Source organism: Mobula hypostoma, chromosome 10 (assembly GCF_963921235.1).
Source record: "Mobula hypostoma chromosome 10, sMobHyp1.1, whole genome shotgun sequence".
In the NCBI taxonomy this organism is placed as follows: Eukaryota; Metazoa; Chordata; class Chondrichthyes; order Myliobatiformes; family Myliobatidae; genus Mobula; species Mobula hypostoma.
Genome location: NC_086106.1, coordinates 116,679,323 through 116,698,850, shown reverse-complemented (window position 1 = coordinate 116,698,850; position 19,528 = coordinate 116,679,323). Strand labels below are relative to the sequence as shown.

General features: G+C 40.8%; 1 protein-coding gene across 3 annotated transcripts in view; it reads right to left on the bottom strand.

Annotated features, from left to right (window-relative positions):
- Nucleotides 1-19,528, bottom strand: part of LOC134353135 (transcription factor Dp-1-like) — a 92,306-nt gene that overhangs the window by 49,111 nt on the left and 23,667 nt on the right. For all 3 annotated transcript variants that reach the window (XM_063061076.1, XM_063061078.1, XM_063061079.1), the window contains exons 3-5: nt 9,356-9,422; nt 7,325-7,425; nt 4,643-4,764 (exon numbers count right to left, since the gene is read on the bottom strand). In XM_063061076.1, coding sequence (XP_062917146.1) covers nt 4,643-4,764; nt 7,325-7,425; nt 9,356-9,422 — 290 coding nt within the window. The remainder of the gene's footprint in view (nt 1-4,642; nt 4,765-7,324; nt 7,426-9,355; nt 9,423-19,528) is intronic.

The following is a 19,528-nucleotide window of genomic DNA, read 5'->3' as shown; positions in this document are numbered from 1 at the left end:
TTTACATTATCTCTGAAGCTTACTTTGATCCTGTGCAGTTGCCCCCCCCCCCCCCCCAGGCATACCAGGCAGTGAGCAGCGTGTCAGAATGCTCTCCATGGTACATCTGTACGAAAAGTGTTTTAGGTGATAATTCCAAATCTCCTCAAACTCCTAATGAAATCTAGCCATTGTATTGCCACCTTTATAGCTGCATCAGTATGTTTGGGCCAGTTATGTCATAATAGATATTAATACCTAAAAACTTGAAATTGCTCACTCTGTCCACTTCTAATCCCTCTATAAGATCACAGGGACAGCCATACTTGAAAATTAGCTAAAGAATATAAACAAATGTCCAACCTTTTCTGAAGTTCCTATTTCTGAAGTACCATTGACCTCCAGTGAAATTGACTGAAACCAATAGAACCTTATGTCGCAAAATGTTTATTTACCTGCTCAATACTGTTAACAATTCTTAGAAATGAAATAAAAAAAGTTATTGGGAATGGCTAAAGATGCCCTATTTCATAGGTCTTGTTAGACTTCTGAAAGAAAATTTCTAGATCTAACCAAAAGAACGCCCAACTTGAAAGGCTATTTTGTAATTAGCTAGCAGATGGGCAAAGCTGAATAACAAAGCCAGCCAAGAAATTCTGGCATTCGTTCTTCTAAAAACGACCCCAAATACAGTGGATTCCAGTTAATTTGGACACCTGGACCAGTATATTTTGATCCATTTAAGCAGCTGCCACAACTAGGTTTTCATGGAAATAGTTGAAAAGGTATAAAAACAAACTACACACAAAAATGCTGGAGGAACTCAGCAGGCCAGGCAGCATCTATGGAAAAGAGTAAACAGTCAACATTTCAGGCTGAGACCCTTCATCAGGACTAACTACTGTTTAACTGAGTAACAAATTATGTATTTAAATAGGATATTGAACAAATTAGAACACTATCAATACTACTAAAGTACCGTAAAACTATTAGTTCCTAATAGTTATCAATGGCGGAATTGATCTAGTACTGTTTTGAATGACTGTAAATGAGCAAAATCAGCAGACACCTAGTGTAGATAATGGGCTGCCTTCATAAAATTTTTGACAATTGCATCCTCCAATTCTTCATTTTCATTGTAACATTCAAGATGAATGTCAATACCTTTGAATTCTTCATAGTTCCTAACTTGTTAATATAGTGAAATCATTTCATTTTCACTTCTAGCCATTTCTGGTATCTCTAAGCATGAATGCTTGAAACTGCAGTGAGCAAAATGGTTTTAAATCATCTTACTGCTTGTATCTCGGCCATTTGCCACTGTGAAAATATTGCATTTCTAAGTCAGAATCACGTGCAATTTGCAATTAATAGCAATCTCAGGTATAAAATGCCATTTTATGTGGTTGTAAAAACTGCAGGTTTGGGAGGTATTGTTGAGGAAGGTTCTGTAATCAGTTGCAGTGCATGGTGTAGGTGGTACACAACCATGGCGCACTGCTGTAGGAGGAAATAACAGACAGGATAGAGAAAGGAGAGTCAGTGAATGTTGTTTATTTGGATTTTCAGGAAGCCTCTGACCAGGTGCCACACACAAGGCTGCTAAAAACGAACCCACGGTATTACAAGAAAGATACTAGAAAGAATAGAAGATTGGCTGGCAGGCAGGAACGCAAGAGATGCTGCAGTTGCTGAAAACACACACAAAATGCTGGAGGAACTCAGCAGGTCAGGAACATCTACGGAAAGGTATAAACAGTCAATGCTTCAGGCCTAGACCCTTCATCAGGACTGGAAGAGACCAGAAGGTGATGGAGAGAGGGGAAGGAGAGGGGTAGGCGAAGCCAGGTGAGGGGAATGTAGGTAGGTGGGGGTATGATGAATAAAGTGAGAAGCTGGGAGGTGATTTGTGGACAAGATAAAGGGCCATAAAGGAAGGACAGGAGGGTGGACCACAGGAGAAAGGGAAGGTGGATGAGCACCACAGGGAGGTGATAGGACAGGTGAGAAGGGGAAAATGTGAAACCAATGAGGAATGAAAGAAGGAAGGGAGGGAGACATCACAAAAGGATCCCACATGGTCTGTACAGACTGGCTGTATGGGGAAAAAGTCACAACAACGCCTCTTTCACTTCAAATGGTTGAAGTAGTTTGGTATGGACCTCAGAGAGCATCCTGACTGGCTGCGTCACTGCCTGGAATGGGAATTGTACTTCCCTCAATCACAGGACTCTGCAAAGAGTGGTGCAAACAGCCCAGAGATGTGAACTTCCCACTATTCAGGACATTCACAAAGACAGGGGTGTAAAAAGGGCCCGAAGGATCATCGGGGACCCATGTCATCCCACCCACAAATTGTTCCAGCTGCTAACATCCGGGAAATGGTACCGCATCATAAAAGCTAGGACCAACAGGCTCCAGGACAGCTTCTTCCACCAGGCCATCGGACTGGTTAATTCACACTGACACAACTGTACTTCTATGTTATATTGACAGTCCTGTTGTACATACTATTATAAATTACTATAAATTGCACATTGCACATTTAGACAGATATTTAGTAAAATACTTTTGTAAAGATTTTTACTACTTATGTGAGTAATAAAGTCAATTCCAATTCAAATTACCAAAGTTAGAGAAATCAATGTTCAGGTTGGAGGACACCAAGGAAGAATTAGGTGTTGCTTCTCCAGCCTGAGAGTGGCCTCACCATCGCAGTAGCATAGGCCATGGATGAACATAATCAGAATTTGAAAGGGGTTTGGAATTAAAATAGTTGGACACCAACAAGAGGGTGAGTGGTACTTACTGGAGTTCAGAAGAATGAAGGGGTGATCTCATTGATACCTACCAAATATTGAAAGGGCTAAACAGAGTGGACATGGAGAGGATCATTCCATTTGTAGAGTCTAGGACTAGAGGCACAGCTTCAAAATAGAAGGACATTCCTTTAGAGCAGAGATGAGCAAGAATTTCTTTAGCCAGAGAGTGGTGAATCTGGAATTCATTGCCACAGAAGGTTTTGGGAGTCAAGTCATTGGGTATATTTAAAACAGACGTTGATAGGTTCATGGTTAGAAGACATCAAAGGTTATGGTGAGAAGGCAGGAGAATTGGGTTGGGGGGATAATAAATGGACACCGTCGCAAGGTAGTGGTTAGTGCAATGCAATCACAGTTCCAAGTGGATTTCAGAGTTTAATTCCAACATCATCTGTAAGGAGTCTGTACATCCTCCCCATGGAATGCATGGGTTTTCTCCGGGTGCTCCAGTTTCCTTCCACAGTCTTAAGACGTATTGGTTAGTAGGTTAATCAGTCATTGTAAAGTTCCCATGGTTTGGCTAATCGGGGGGAGCTGGGTGGCACAGTTTGAAGGGCCTGTTCCAGAATCAGAGTCAGCTTGATTATCACCAGCATATGTCGTGAAATTTGTTAACTTAGCAGCAACAGTTCAATGCAATACATAATATAGAAGGGTAATAATAATAATAAATAAATCAATTACAGTAATCTTATGTTGAATAAATTAAAAATAGTGCAAAAACAGAAATAATATATTAAAAAAGTGAGGTAGTGTCCATTTAGGAATCCGATGGCAGAGGGGAAGACGCTGTTCCTGAATCACTGAGTGTGTGCCTTCAGGCTTCTGTACCTCCTACCTGATGCTAACAGCGAGAAAAGGGCACGCCCTGGGTGCTGGGAGTCTATAATAATGGACGCTGCCTTTCTGAGACACAGCTCCTTGAAGATGTCCTGGGTACTTTGTAGGCTAGTACCCAAGATAGAGCTGACTAAATTCATGACCCTCTGCAGCTTCTTTTAGTCCTGTGCAGTAGCCCCTCATACCAGACAGCGATGTAGCCTGTCACAATGCTCACCATGGTACATTTATAGAATTTTTTTTAAGTGTTTTTGTTGACATACCAAATCTCTTCAAACTCCTAATGAAGTATCGTGCATGCTGTTCCTCAATAAGCAAATCAGTCATGATAAAATGGTAGAGCAGATTCAATGAGATGAATGGCCTAATCCTGCTCCTATATCTTAAGGTGTTATGGTCCTGTGTGCCAGATTACTCTTAGAATCCAGAACTCTGAAAGGCTCATAATGTCATGCTACATTACGATGTGACCAAATAAGGACTATGGTTATGTACAGACAAAATAGAAAAATGCTGTACAGTTTGAAAGATAGTTATGATAAAACAATTAGGATGCTGTAAGGAATTACACCGGTTGGCCCAGCTTTATCAATATGCACAACTTTCCTGAACACTGTATTTTTGGATCCAAGTTGCTCACCATGAGGTCCATGTTATTTGCCTCAGCCAAAAATTAAGATGTGCAACTGAACCATGGAATATGTCAATAAATGCACCTGAGTGCTGGTATTTAATTAGGCAAATGTGAATAAGCAAATTTGAGACAAGAATAACTGCTTTAAAAATCTTTAAGCAACTTGCTCCTTAGCCCTTTAAATCTTGAAAAATTTAAAGAGAGGATTTTGACCCACACAATTTCATAAAACATTATTTCAACACAGAAGTGAACTTCAAACGCATGCAAAAGACATTTTTATACGTATAGTTTCATTTACCTATGGTCTAAAATATACTTGTACACTTTCCTTAAAATAAAATCTGAATAATTTTATTTTCATTACCCTGTACTCCACGGAGAAGTGTCTGATGTCTCAACCTGAGTTAACATGTGTAGACTAGGACCATGGGGGCTTTCCACTAATAGAGTAGCTGTCGTTGGTGGACGTTGAGGTGTACTAATTATCTAAATAGGAAAAGAAAAAGAATTAAGAATCACAGAAAAATAGACCTTTTCAAAGAATTTCACCAACTCAAAATATAGATCTATCAATCTGTTATACTAAAGGCCAAAGTTGTAGTAAATTGTATTTTCTTCATTGAATTAAACATGATATACTTAAATTACCTTCTTAGAACTATGTGTTAACCAGGATTTTCTGGTCATAAGTTAAATGCATTATTAAGGTGCATGCCGTAACTTTTCATCATCATAGTTTGAATATGCATTATGGTCTTCTAGCTGATTACCATTAACCAGGTATTCATCTCTACAAATGGCACAGCACATTGACAATAAGACATGCTGTGTCACAGTGGCAGGTTTAGGTTTATGCCCAGTTTTCTCATGTGTTAGAGCAGAGCACAGAGCAAAGAGTATTTGAGAATTACAACTCAAGTAGGATAAATATTTGGTACTGCAAAGATAAATGGTCATACAAAGAAGGTAAGAAAATAGGACAGTAGGATTAACTTATTGCTCAAAGTAGATGGAAAGGACAGAAATAAACAGTCCCCTTTATTTTAAAATTCTGCACTATTAAAGGATGCAAAATCCCTTTTACACTTATCTCATAATTGAGTGGACGGGTGTCAAAAATTTGTATACATTATTCTTCTCATTAAGGTTCTCCCCATGCCAGCCTACTTATGTGGTATACTTGCACTCTCTCAATTTCCTTCAAGGTCCTTGCTAATTCTGACCTGAAGCTGGTCACCAGGAGCCCATATGATTGCAATACATGTAACTCTCAGGAAGAAGCCAGCTGGCCATTTTCATTTAGAAATAAATGCTAATGCTTTATTTCGGATCAAATACCATTCCATTCCTGCCTGACCCAACACCGCAGCTTCATCCTCAGGTTCAGTAAGCCTGCATATGGCAGTGGTCCCCAACCTCCGTGCCGCAGACCAATACATCGCCGCGAAGAATGCTGCGGTGGCCGGAATGCACCCAGCACATCTTTAAGAAAAGTCAAAATAAACAAGCAAACGATTGGGTCGCCTCTAATCTGGGCCGACATTCACGTTCCAAGTGGCATCTAATTAATTAGCTTGCTTATTTCGGCTTTTTTCTTAAAGATGTGCTGGGTGTGTCCTGGCTAATGCTGCACCCCTGCATGCTTCGCAGCAATGTATTGGTCCACGGCCCGGAGGTTGGGGACCACTGGCATATGGTAACTCACGGCAGGAATACTGTAATTATAACAAACTATCAACGGATGTAAATGAAGGCATTGAGTGCTAGTATCTTGTATGGAGCAATATGGAAGTAAAGAGAAGAGGATAGTGGGAAAAGCTGACACCCATGCTAAATGGAAACATATACAAAATTATGGAAACAAACCAATGATTTCTATTGACTCATACTCCCATTCAATAATGCTGAAAAGAATATATTACATAAGTGATTAGGTAACTAGTTTTTGGTTGATCCAAGAATACTCCTAAACTTATGCTTTGTACCCAGCCAAGTCCTGGTATTAACACTGGTGAATGCGGAGTCTTCATAACGAGGGAAGACAGAACAGATAGGACATACAAACTCAGTGCTCTGCTTTATGAAACTCTTTAGCAGTGGAATAATAGGAATGTTCAGACTCAAAGCCAATTTTGGTGTGTTATGAAAGGCGATGAAACATCAATAATTGTAAAAGATTCCAAATACAGAAAAGTAAAAACATGCAATTATTTACAAGACAGTTAGATGTAGTTAGGGCCACAAGGCAGTTGTCAAAATGGATTGAATGCCCCCCCCCAACCATTTCTAATAATTATGTAAGATTATTCTCATTAATAACACTATTTACTCTCTCATGCAATTGTGCCTATTAAAATAAGGGCTCAGGCTCAGCAGCAACACCAGTCTAATCATGATTCACTAATATAAACTAATACCACCAAACACGAACACATTTCTCCAGATAGATCATGGACAGTATTCTGATTGCATAATTGTCTGGTATGGAAGGGTCACTGTACAAAAGGTTGCAGAGCAGGGGTTCCCTACCTTTTTACACGATAGAGCCTTACCATTACCTGAGGGGTCCATGGTCCATGGACTCCAGGTTGGGAATCCCTGCTGCAGAGGATTACAAACTCAGCCAACTCCATCACGAGCACTAGCCACCCCGCACCCCCCCACCCCCCCCAGTATCAAGGATATCTTCAAAAGGCCACGGCCTCAAAAAGTCAATATCCACCATTAAGGATCCCCACCACCCAGGACATGCCCTCTTCTCATTGCTACCATCAGAGAAGGTACAAAAGGCTGAAGACACACACTCAATGTTTTAGGAACAGCTTCTTCCTCTCTGCCATCAGATCTCTCAATGGATAATGAACAAACCCATGAAAACAAATTTCACAAAACGTATCTGTGATATTAAACCTGATTCTGATTAAATTTGCCTTCTTGAGGGTATCAGAGAGCAGCCAAGACTCAACCTTCAAAAGTGTGGAAAATGAGAAAAAAATAATATCACCCTGCAATAATCAACATTGGTGTATAAAAGCAGCATCCTTACCATCTGAGGAGCGTTACTAACATTTGATAGCCCCAATGTTTTTGGCAAAATTTGTTTCCCTGGGGTGGTGAGATGCGTAGATGCTATTGTCACTAATGCAACTGTAAAGAAAGAGGTTGCAAGCATCAGTACCATCTTCTGTTATTCATATTATCAATTAAAGCATTTGATAAAACAAGTTGCAGCATTGCTATACTTGGCAAGTATAAAAGGAATAACTAGTTCCACAAGATGCGAACAATGGGTGCCACAGTAACATAGCCGTTAGTGCAATGCTATTACAGAATGGAGCGGAAGAGTGTGTGTGTCTGTGTGGTGGTGCAGCATATCGGGCCAGAAGGGCCTATTTCATGTTGTATCAGTAAATAAATAACAATTTTAGCAGTCCATTACAACCAAAAAGCTATTTAAACTTCTTTGTGCAGCTGTTTCAAATAAATGAAACCCTGACTTTCCAAAACCACTTCAAATAAAAGTTTGAAAATTCAATAATATATTTTTGAAAAAGATAAGCTAATAGCCTTAGCAACCATAACATGATACTTGTTAAAACCAGAATGACCTTGATTTTGATCTTAATGCTCATTCCTAGGTTTCTGACCCAAAAAAATGTTTTATTTGCTGAACAATTTTTATTCTCAAACAGCATTAGGCATTTAGAACCAACCTCAGTAAACTTCTCATATAAATCTATGTACGACTGGACTCAATGCACAAGCAATGAAGATGAAACACTGATTCTTTTTATATTGTACCAGAAAATGTAATCAAAGGCATTTCATCTCACACTTGTAAAATTAAGGGGGTGTGTAATAAAGTTTTTGTACCATAGTTGAAAAATCCTTTTGGACAATAGACAAATTTACAACTCGGGAGAACAGAACAGGGCTCATTAGTAATGTCCTTCCAATCCAACAAGTATGCCAAAACTAAATGCGTAGGGCCACTTCAAAACTTGTCACATATTCATATGTGCAGGGCCTGCTATCTATGAAATCTATTATTGATTGGAGGAAAAATGAGTCAAAGAGTTCCTTTTGTAAGCAAAGGAAAAATGCTCAATGAACCTTCTGATGTAAAATACTGCTAACATGCAAATGGTAAATGTAGCTTTTCAAAAGGAATAGTTCATTTCATTTTGTTTTGTTTGTGCTTATTTATACAAACAAAAGTTTTGTACATGGTTGAATATTTTTATGAGAGTTTAAAAAAACTCAGCAATGAACGAAGATGCTATCATATCATTCACTAAAGCTCAAATGGCTAATTTTTAACTTGGAGACGGATGAAATGAACCATGTAGATTGGTTATATTCAAATAAACAGTATACTTCCTTCAACACGTGGCAAACAACAAGATGAAGTATATATATGTGTAATGGAATTGCACATCCATCCAGAACCATCCAGTCAAAGCTGTACTGAATCAGCCTACAAAGTCAGAGGTAGGATTTCTTACACTAAATGATCATGCATTATGGAACATTATTATCCAAATAAACTGTATCACAAATTGATTGGGCATGGATTAGAGAAGTCAGAGCTCCAACTCTCAGTCATGTTATTGCATAAACACCAATCAGCAGGTAGGATTGGATGGGAATATCATGTCAGGCCAATCTTGCATATTTCCTAATTAATAGTTTTTGAGCACAATTGATAGTCATGCAGCAGGTTATATGCTTACTGAAGGAAAATGAGAAAATTCATATTTTCTATTAAAACTGTTAATTTATGATTTAGCACCCCAGCATTTTATCCAATTAACTTGCTCTGAAAGAAGTCTTCTATACATTCATTCTACCTTTACCAATCAATAGTAACCATGGCACCACTCAAGTTCAAAACTGAACAAGTTTTCCTGAATCAATTGCAAACAGAAGCTCATATAATCCTACAATCCTACCATCCCATCAAAGTTGAACTTTGAAGAGAATTGTGAGTCACCACTTTCCCAGTCATATCTCTCATATTAAAGAGAAAACTGTATTAAAGTATCAAAAATTGAAACACACATACAATAATACTTACTTTTTGCTGGGCTAACATTCTGATCTGTAAAAACTTTGATCTCGCCATTAGTTTCTCTTACCCCAATCTATGAAAAAGAAAACACACGCACTATAAATACTAATTTAACTTGTCTTCTAACAAGCAAATAAATGCACTTCTACAATTAATTTTGGCACAATTATATCATTCTACCCTTCCACAGATCTTTCAAAGAAATGGACTGTTTATATATTTCTACAAAAACAGCTTCATAAATAGCCAAAAGGAATCAAAATTACTCTCCCAATTCATTCTTTTAACCCTGAATTGAGCAATATAAGCCATTATTTTTCCTAGCAACAGGTCATACCACAAAATTAAACCACTACCATTGCACTCTGCAACTGTGTGCACATATATTCAGTGGCCATTTTATTAGGTCAACCTATAACCTGCTCATTGGTGCAAATATCTAATCAGTTAATCATGTGGCACCAACTGAATGCATAAAAATACGCAGACATGGTCCAGAGGTTCAGCTGTTGTTCAGACCAAACATCAGAATGGGAAAGAAATGTGATCCAAGTGACCTTGTTGAATGATGGTATGGCTTGAGTATCTCAGAAACTGCTGATCTCCTGGGATTTTCACACACAGCAATATCTAGAGTTTACAGAGAATGGTACAAAAACATGCAGTGAGTGGCAGTTTTGGTGGGGGGGGGGGGGGAAGAAATGCCTTGTTAATGACAGAGATCAGAGGAGAACAGCCAGACTGGTTCAAGCGGACGGTAACTCAAATAACACAGCAGTGGTATGCAGAAGAGCATCTCTGAATGCACATGTTGAACCTTGAAAGTGGATGGGCTACTGCAGAAGACCACAAATATACACCCAGTGGCCACTTTATAAGCTGCAGGAGGTACCTAATAAAATGGCCACTGAGTGTTTGTATTGGTTCATGTGAAAAGATGCAAGCATTTTTATAGTTACATGTTCCTGAAAAGAATTCAATGAAAACCAAGCTATCAGTTTGGCATAAATGGGACAGCTTTGCAAAACGTGTTATGTGCAAATTCAGATAAGAGATCTTCCTCAATGATATTGAAATCCTTCAAAGTTAATTTAACTTTCAAAGCAAAGGTTTTGGATCAATAATTTTCATTTGCTTAGTGCCCTTAAAAAACCAAGTATTTGACAGAATCTATGCAGTAGGTAAACAAAAGCTTGGTTAAAGAAAATTAATTTAAAAAATCATGGCTCAGGGAGAGAACCATTAGAGTTTGGAGCATAAGCAGCTGAAAGCACAGCCACTGATGGTGTAGGCAATGCCAGACCAACAGCCTAGTGGGCAACAGAGGGGGGAATTGGACTATGCAACTTGGGACTTGGATGGCAGAACTTTGGATAGTTTAAAACTTAAGAAACTTTTATGCCATGGATTCTTACCACTAATCAAGGGGTCCATGGACTCCAGGTTAGAAACCCCGAATTGCTGGTCAAGAAAGCATTGTAATAGTTGATCAAAAACTAACAAATGCAAGGACAATTAGTTTTTGCAGCAGATGACGAAAGGTAGGCTTGTAACTCAATGATATCATGGCCTGGCATAGAAACACCAATGCCCTTGAATGGAAAAGACTACAAAAAGTAGTGGATACAGCCCAGTCCATCATGGGTAAAGCTCTCCCCATCAACAAGCACATCTGCACAGAACACCATCGCTAGAGAGCAGCATCCATCATCAAGAATCTCCACCATCCTGGCCGTGCTCTCTTCTCACTGCTGCCATCAGGAAGGTACAGGAGCCTCAGAACCCACACCACCAGGTTCAGAAACAATTATTACCCCACAACTATCAGGCTCTTGAATCAGGGGGATAACTTCACTTGCCCCATCACTGAACTGTTCCCCACAACCTTTCAAGGATTCCAACTCATTTTCTCAATATTTATTGCTTATGTTTGTTTCATTTTCTCATTTTGTTGTCTTTTGCACATTGGTTGCTGTCCATCCCATAGGGGCAGTCTTTCATTGATTCAACTGTATTCCTTATATTTACTGTGAATGCCCAAAAGAAAATGAATCTCAGGGTTGTACATGGTGACATACATGTGCAACCACTTTGATACTAAATTTACTATGAACTTTGAAAGAAGTAGGCAGTATTACTGATGGTGAAGATGTGGCAGGAAGCTTATCTGACTGCAGAGCTGTTTGGTTCAAACTTAGTTGCTTGCCAGAGTCAGAAAAGGAATTAATGCAAGGAAACTGTGGCTGGGTATAAAGATATAAAGATGGAGAAAATATCTGATCATCATGTTGGACAAGCAATCTGATAATTTAGAGACAGCGGTGGGAGTGAGAAGCAGTTGCAAGGTAAAATTTGAGGTATAAACGAGCAAATCTGGCTGCTTTGCAGTTATCCCATAACTTTCTTTACTCTGATAAAATAAAATTTAACATCAGTGTTTCAAGTAAAGAAGATTACCCTGAAAGGGCAGATGCCTAAACTTTTAGATTTGAACATACTCTGTATGTACTTAGGCTGAAGATGCAAATAACCGATGTTCTAATTTAACCATTAATAAGACGGTGCAAAAAAAACCTTGAAAATCATTAGGTCTAGAAAATTCTAGAACCAGAATATGTAAAGTTAGTGGGCCTTCATGACTTAGTTATCACTGTTCAAAAGGTTGAACATTTAACTCCAACTTTAAAAGCAATATAGAGGCAAAGAATAGGTGCAGAAATATTGAGCAGAAGATGATCACCCATTAGATACTGTCATCAGTATCTTCAGGATCAAATGCCATGAAGCCTACCCTACACTGTGGATTCAGAACCCTGTGCAGTCACTTTTTGGTTTAGTTTTAGCCAGTGCTAAAAGTACTTATAACAAAAGAAAAACAAGTTTAGAGAAATACAAAGCCATGCTTAATTACTGAACTTAAAGCATCAGGCTGCATCTATGGAAAGAGAAACAATTTTGGGACCTCTCATCAAAATTCAACATGTCAGATGTTGTCCAAACAACTTGCTTCCAGATTTCCAGCATTTGCAACTTTTTAAAATACTTTGGTCATGTATATCTAACGTGACAGATCTATGACGAAAGGGACAATAAGGGGTGACAGACTTTCAAAAGGCTCTATGCAAAAATGCTATAAAAGTTAAGCACAACAGAAAAGATGGAGTGAAACAGAGAAGGAAAGTTAGATTATAATTAATGCCATGTTAATATATGAGAACTAGGCTGATTGTAGAAAAGGTAAAAGTAGAAATAAAAATTAAGTAGCCAGGAGAGGACACAAGAAACTTAAACAGTGAATTTCGGTTAATTGGGACACACCGGGACGAGTGTATTTGGCCCAATTGGCCCTAGTTTCATGGAACTAGTTAAAAAAGTATAAAAAAAGACAAACAACCATTTAACTGAGTTATGGATTTAAATGAAATACAGATCAAATTAGAACACTACCAATGCTACTACAGTATTATAAACTGTATTATTTCCCAATACTTATTGATGAAGAAATTGATCCAGTGTTCTTTTGATTGTCTATAAATCAACAAAATGAGTGCTGACACCGTGTAGATAATGAACTGCCTTCATACAATTTTCACCGACTGCATCCTCCAAAGCTTCAATTTCTTTGTAACATTCAAGATGACTGTCAATACCTTAAAATCCTTCGTAATTCCTAACTCGAAGTAGTGACATCGTTTCATTTTCACTCCCGGCCGTTTCTGGCATCTCCAAGATCGCATGCTTAAAACTGCAGTGAGCAGTTTTGAATTGCCTTGCTGCTCATTTCTTGCCAACTATCAGTGACAAAATTCACTGCTTTTTGAGCATAGCACACAACTGACACTACTTAAAAACTGATGATGCTAAGCACATCTAATTACATACGACTGATACTATTTAGAAACTGTTCAGCATACATCCTGCTCCAACTAATCAGCACACTGTCCCAAATAAGCAAGGGGAATCCCAACTATTTTCTCAATTTAGCTTTTGCTCTTTAAGAGTTGCCCCAAATAAACGGCTGCCCCAAATAACTGGAATTCACTGTATATAAAAGGAAACCAAAAATAACTTGCAGGATTGTGAGCAGGTAAAGGATTGCATGAGTTTGGACCAATCAAAAACAAAGTATACACATGGAGTCAGACGGCATAGCTGAGGTACTAAAAGAGAAAATCTGCAGATGCTGGAAATCTGAACAACACACAAAATGCTGGAGGAACTCAGCAGTCTAGGAAGCATCTATGGAAAAAAGTAGTCGATGTTTCGGGCCGAAACTCTTCGGCAGGACTGGAGAGAAAAAGCTGGAGTAGATTTGAAGGGGGGGGGGCGGGGGAGAGAGAAATGCCCGGTGATAGGTGAAACTTGGAGGGAGAGGGATAGAGCAAAGAGCTAGGAAGTTGATTGGTGAAAGAGACAGAAAGCCATGGAAGAAAGAAGTGGGGGTGGGGGGAGAGGAGCACCAGAGGGAGGCCATGGGCTGGCAAGGAGAAGCTATGAGAGAGGAACAAGGGGATGGGAAATGGTGAGGGGGAGGGGTGGTGGTGGAGGCATTACTGGAAGTTAGAGAAATCGATGTTCATGCCATCTCCGGTGACTGATGTCTATTATGAACAATGGACTCTCACAGCTACCCAGCTATAACCAGCGTACTAATTGTGAGTTGGAGAGCGACAAGAGAGGAGGCAGCGCACAGGACGGAAGCAAAGTTTAAAAGGGGAAAGCTTCACTGGAACTCGACTATAACCGGAGCACCAATCACGTGTTGGAGAGCAGGGAAGGCTCAGGCATAAAAGGAAGACACTGCCTAGCGAAGCAGTCATCAACGGAGTGGTCTGAGTCAGAGTGGTAGGGCTTTGGCTCATTCGGGCTTTGGTGAGATAAGAGGGTAAGTGGACTTTGCTTTATCGTTGCATTTTTTTGAGGAATAGACAGCATGTCTGCAGGGTTAGTACTTTGCTCTGGTTGTCAGATGTGGGAATCCTGGGAATCTTCTAGTCTCCCAGATGGCCACACCTGCACCAGGTGCACCAAGATGCAGTTCTTGAGAGGCCGTGGTAGAGATCTGGAGCTACAGCTTGATAACCTACAGCTTATTAGGGAAAGTGAGCAAGAGATAGATAGGAGCTACAGGAAGTTAGTCACCCCGAGGCTGCAGGAGTTAGACAAGTGGGCGACTGTCAGGGAAGGGAAAGTAAGAGCTCAGATAGTAGACAGCACCCCTGTGGCCATCCCCCTCAGTAATTGTTATCTCGTTTTGGATGCCGTTGAGGGGGTGACCTGACAGAGGACGACCACAGCCATCTGGTCTCTGGCACTGAGCCTGGTGCCCTGGTGTAGAAGGGAGAAAAGATGAGGAATGCAGAAATCATAGGGGATTCCATCATGAGGCGAACAGACAGAAGGTTCTGTCAGCCTGATAGAGACACCCACATGGTGTGTTGCCTCCCAGGTGCCAGGGTAGGGGATGTCTTGGATCGGGTGCAGTATTCCGAAGGGAGAGGGTGAACAGCCAGAAGTCTTGGTACACGTTGGTACCAATGACATAGGTTTAAAAAAAAGGGAGAGGTCCTGAAGAGAGAATTCAGGAGATGGGTAGGAAGCTGAAAAGTAGGACCTTCAGGGGAGTAACCTCAGGACTGCTGCCTCTGCCACGTGCTAATGAGCGAAAGAATAGCATGATCAGGCATATTAATGTGTGGCTGAGAGACTGGTGTAGGGGGCAGGGTTTCTGGTTCCTGGATCATTGGGGCCTCTTCTGGGGGAGGTATGACCTGTACAAAAAGGACGGTTTACACCTGAACCCAAAAGGGTGCAATATCCAAGCATGCAGGTTTGAGAGAGTTTAAACTAATTTGGCAGGGGATGGGAATCAGAGTGTTAGGGCTGAGGAAGGAGAAAACAGAAATAAATCAAAGATAGCATGCAACAGAGATGATAGGAAGGACGAGCAGGAGATGAGGTATTGGGCAGTGGGATGATTTACAACAGAAAGCAACAAATACTGGACTGGAAGTGTTATATTTGAATACACGCAAATAAAATGGACGACCTTGAAATTCAGCTACAGACTGGTAAATATGACATTGTGACCATCTCTGAGACCTGGCTAAAGGATGGTTGCCATTGGGAGCTGAATGTCCAAGGATATACGGTATATCAGAAAGATAGGTTAGTAGGCAGAGGGGGTGGTGTGGCCCTATTCATAAGAAATAATATTAAATTACTAGAAAGGGATGACATAGGATTGGAAGGTGTAGAGTCTCTATGGGTTGAGTTAAGAAAATGGCAAGGGTAAAAGGACCCCAATGGCAGTTGTATACAGGACCCAACAGCAGCCGGGATGTGGATTACAAATTAAAGCAGAAGATAGAAAAGGCTTGTCAGAAGGGCAATATCCTGATAATTGTTGGGGATTTTAACATGAAAGTGGACTGGAAAGACCAGGCCAATACTGGACCTCAAGAGAGTATTTGTAGAACGTCTATAGGACAGCTTTTTAGAACAGCTTGTTGTGGAGCCCACTAAGGGATCGGCTGTGCTGGATTGGGTGTTGTGCAATGATCCAGAGATGATAAGAGAGCTTAAGGTTAAGGGACCCTTAGGGAACAGTGATCACAATATGATTGAGTTCACTTTGAAATTTGAGAAGGAAAAATTAAATTCCAATGTGTTGGTATTTCATGTGGAATAAAAGAAATTACAATGGCATGTGAGGGGAACAGGCCAAAGCTGACTGGAAAGAGACTCTAGCAGGAAGGACAGCAGAGCAGCAATGGCTGGAATTTCTGTGAAAAATGAGGCAAGTACAAGACAGATATATTCCAAATAAGAAGAAATTTTCAAATGGACAGACACTACTGTGGCTGACAAGTGACGTCAGAGCCAAAGTAAAAGCAAAAGAGGGGGCATACAAGGAAGCCAAAGCTAGTGGGAAGATAGAGGACTGGGAAGCTTTTAAAAACTTGCAGAAGGAAACTAAGAAGGTCATTAGGAAGGAAAAGATGAATTATGAAGGAAGCCAGTGACTAATATCAAAGAAGATACTAAAAGCTTTTTTAAGTATATAAAGGGTAAAAGAGAACTGAGGGGACATATAGGACCAATAGACAATGACGCTGAAGATATTGTAATGAGAGAGACAGAGATGGCAGAGTAACTGAATGCGTATTTTGCATCAGTCTTCACAGTGAAAGACATCTGCAGTATACCGGACATTCAAGAATGTCAGGCAAGTGAAGTAGTTGCAGTGAAAATTATGACTGAGAAGGTGCTCAGGAAGCTTAATGGTCTGAGGGTGGATAAATCTCTTGGACCTGATAGAATGCACCCTCAGTTTCTGAAGGAAGTAGCTGGAGAGATTGCGGAGGCATTGACAATGATCTTTCAAGAATAGATATATTCTGGCATTGTACTGAATGACTGGAAAATTGCAAATATTACTCCACTATTTAAGAAGGGTGGGCGGTAGCAGAAAGTAAACTATAGACCTGTTAGCCTGACATCAGTGGTTGGGAGGTTGTTGGAATCGATTGTTAGGAATGAGATTATGGAGTACCTGGAGGCACATGACAAGATAGGCCAAAGCCAGCATGGTTTCCTGAAAGGAAAATCCCACCTGAATATCCTACTGCAATTTTTTGAGGAGATTACAAACATAGTAGACAAAGGAGATGCAGTAGATGTGGTGCACTTGGATTTTTAGAAGGCCTTTGACAAGGTGCTGCACATGAGGCTACTTAGCAAGATAAGAGCCCATGGAATTACAGGGAAGTTACTAGCATGGGTGGAGCATTAGCTGATCGGCAGAAAACAGAGTGGGAATATTCTGACTGGCTGCCGGTTACCAGTGGAGTTCCACAGGAGTCTGTGTTGGGACCGCTACTTTTTTTTTACGATGTACATCAATGATTTGGACTACAGTATTAATGGATTTGTGGCTAAATTTGCCAATGATACAAAGATGGGTAGAGGGTTGGGTTGTGTTGAGGGAACAGAGAGCCTGCAGAGAGACTTAGATAGTTTAAGGGAATGGGCAAAGTGGCAAATGAAATACAGGTGTCCCCCGCTTTTCGAACGTCCGCGTTACGAAACCTCACTGTTACAAAAGACCTACATTAGTTACCTGTTTTCGCTAACAGAAGGTGTTCTCATTGTTACGAGAAAAAGCAGCGCGCGCCCCTAGCAGCCGCTGTCCCCCGAATTCGGAACGGCATTCTCGCTGGCATTGCTTAAACACGCGCCTGTGAGCAGCCGTTTGCAAGATGAGTTCTAAGGTGTCGGAAAAGCCTGAAAGAGCTCGTAAGGGTGTTACACTTAGCGTAAAATTAGACATAATTAAGCGTTTCGATCGTGGTGAACGAAGTAAGGACAAAGTGAGTTGGTTAGTGGAAGCTGACGAAGATGATGTTGAAGAGGTTTTGGTATCCCATGACCAAGAACTAATAGATGAAGAGCTGATGCAATTGGAAGAGGAAAGGATAACAATCGAAACCGAATTCAGTAGCGAAAGTGAAGTGGTCCAGGAACTGAACATGAAGCACCTGCGTGAGATTTTCACTGCAATGAAGTACGACTTTAATTTTGAAAGGGTACGTCGGTTTAGGGGATACTTGCAGGATGGTTTGAGGGCTTACAAAGAACTGTATGATAGAAAAATGCGTGAGGCTGAGCAGTCAAGCAAGCCTTCCACATCAGCCACAGCAGACGACGATCCTCGACCTTCAACATCGAGGCGGGCAGTCATAGGAGAAGATGACCTGCCCGCCCTGATCGACGATGAGGTGACACCCCAGTGTCCCACCACCCCAACCCTCGGGCCCGGAGATACCGATTCGCGGAGAATGCAGCAGTAGCCGGGAGGCACCCAGCACATCTTTAAGAAAAAAGCTGAAATAGTCATGCTAATTAATTAGCTGCCGCCCGGCACGTAATTGTCAGCCCAGATCAGAGGTGATTGCCAATTGCGTTGTCTTTGATCTGGGCCGACAATTATGTGCTGGGCGGCACCTAATTAATTAGCATGTTTATTTCAGCTTTTTTTTCTTAAAGATGCGCTGGATGCCTCCGAGCTACAGCTGTACCCCTGCATGCTTCGCGGATCGGTTTGGTCAGCGGCCCGGAGGCTGGGGGCCACTGCACCACCCAAACTGGTCCCCGTAAGTGATACTACACTGTACACACATTATTTCTACTTTCTATCAGCTGTGTATTTTTACGGGTTATTTGGTATGATTTGGCAGCTTCATAGCTGAAAGGTTACTGAAGAGAGTGTTTTTGCCAACAGCGCTTGCGTGAGATTTTCTGCCGAGAGCGCTTGTGTGAGATTTTCGCTACGGAGAACAGTTCAGCGATGATTGTGGAAAAGTATTTCTACTTCATATAGGCTGTGTATTTGTCATATCATTCCTGCTTTTACTATACGTTACTGTTATTTTAGGTTTCATGTGTTTTTTGGCATGATTTGGTAGGATATTTTTGGGTCTGCGAACGCTCACAAAATTTTCCCATATAAATAAATGGTAATCACTTCTTCGCTTTACGACATTCCAGCTTACGAACCGTTTCATAGGAACACTCTACCTTCGGATGGCGGGGGAAACCTGTACAATGTTGAAAAGTGTCTGGTCATGCACTTTGGTGGAAGAAATAAATGGGCAGACCATCATTTAGATGGGGGAGAGAATTCAAAATGCAGAGGTGCAAAGGGACTTGGGAGTCCTTGTGCAGGGTACCCTAAAGGTTAACCTTCGGGTTGAGTCAGTGGTGAAGAAGGCAAATTCAATGCTGGCACTCATTTCTAAAGGTATAGAATATAAGAGCAGGGGTATGATGTTGAGGCTCTATATGGCACTCGTGAGACCACACTTGGCTTATTGCATGCAGTTTTGGGGTCCTTATTTTAGAAAGGATACACTGACCTTGGAGAGGATTCAGAGAAGATGCATGAGAATGATTACAGGACTGAAAGGGTTACTGTATGAGGAACGCCTGGCAGCTGTATTCCCTGGAGTTCAGAAGAATGAGAGGGTTTCTCACAGAAACATTCTGAATGTTAAAAGGACTGAACAGATTAGAAATGGCAAAGTTATTTCCTATGGTAGGGGAGTCTCGGACAAGAGGGCACGACTTCAGGATTGAAGGATGTACATTTAGAACAGAGATGCGGAGAAATTACTTTAG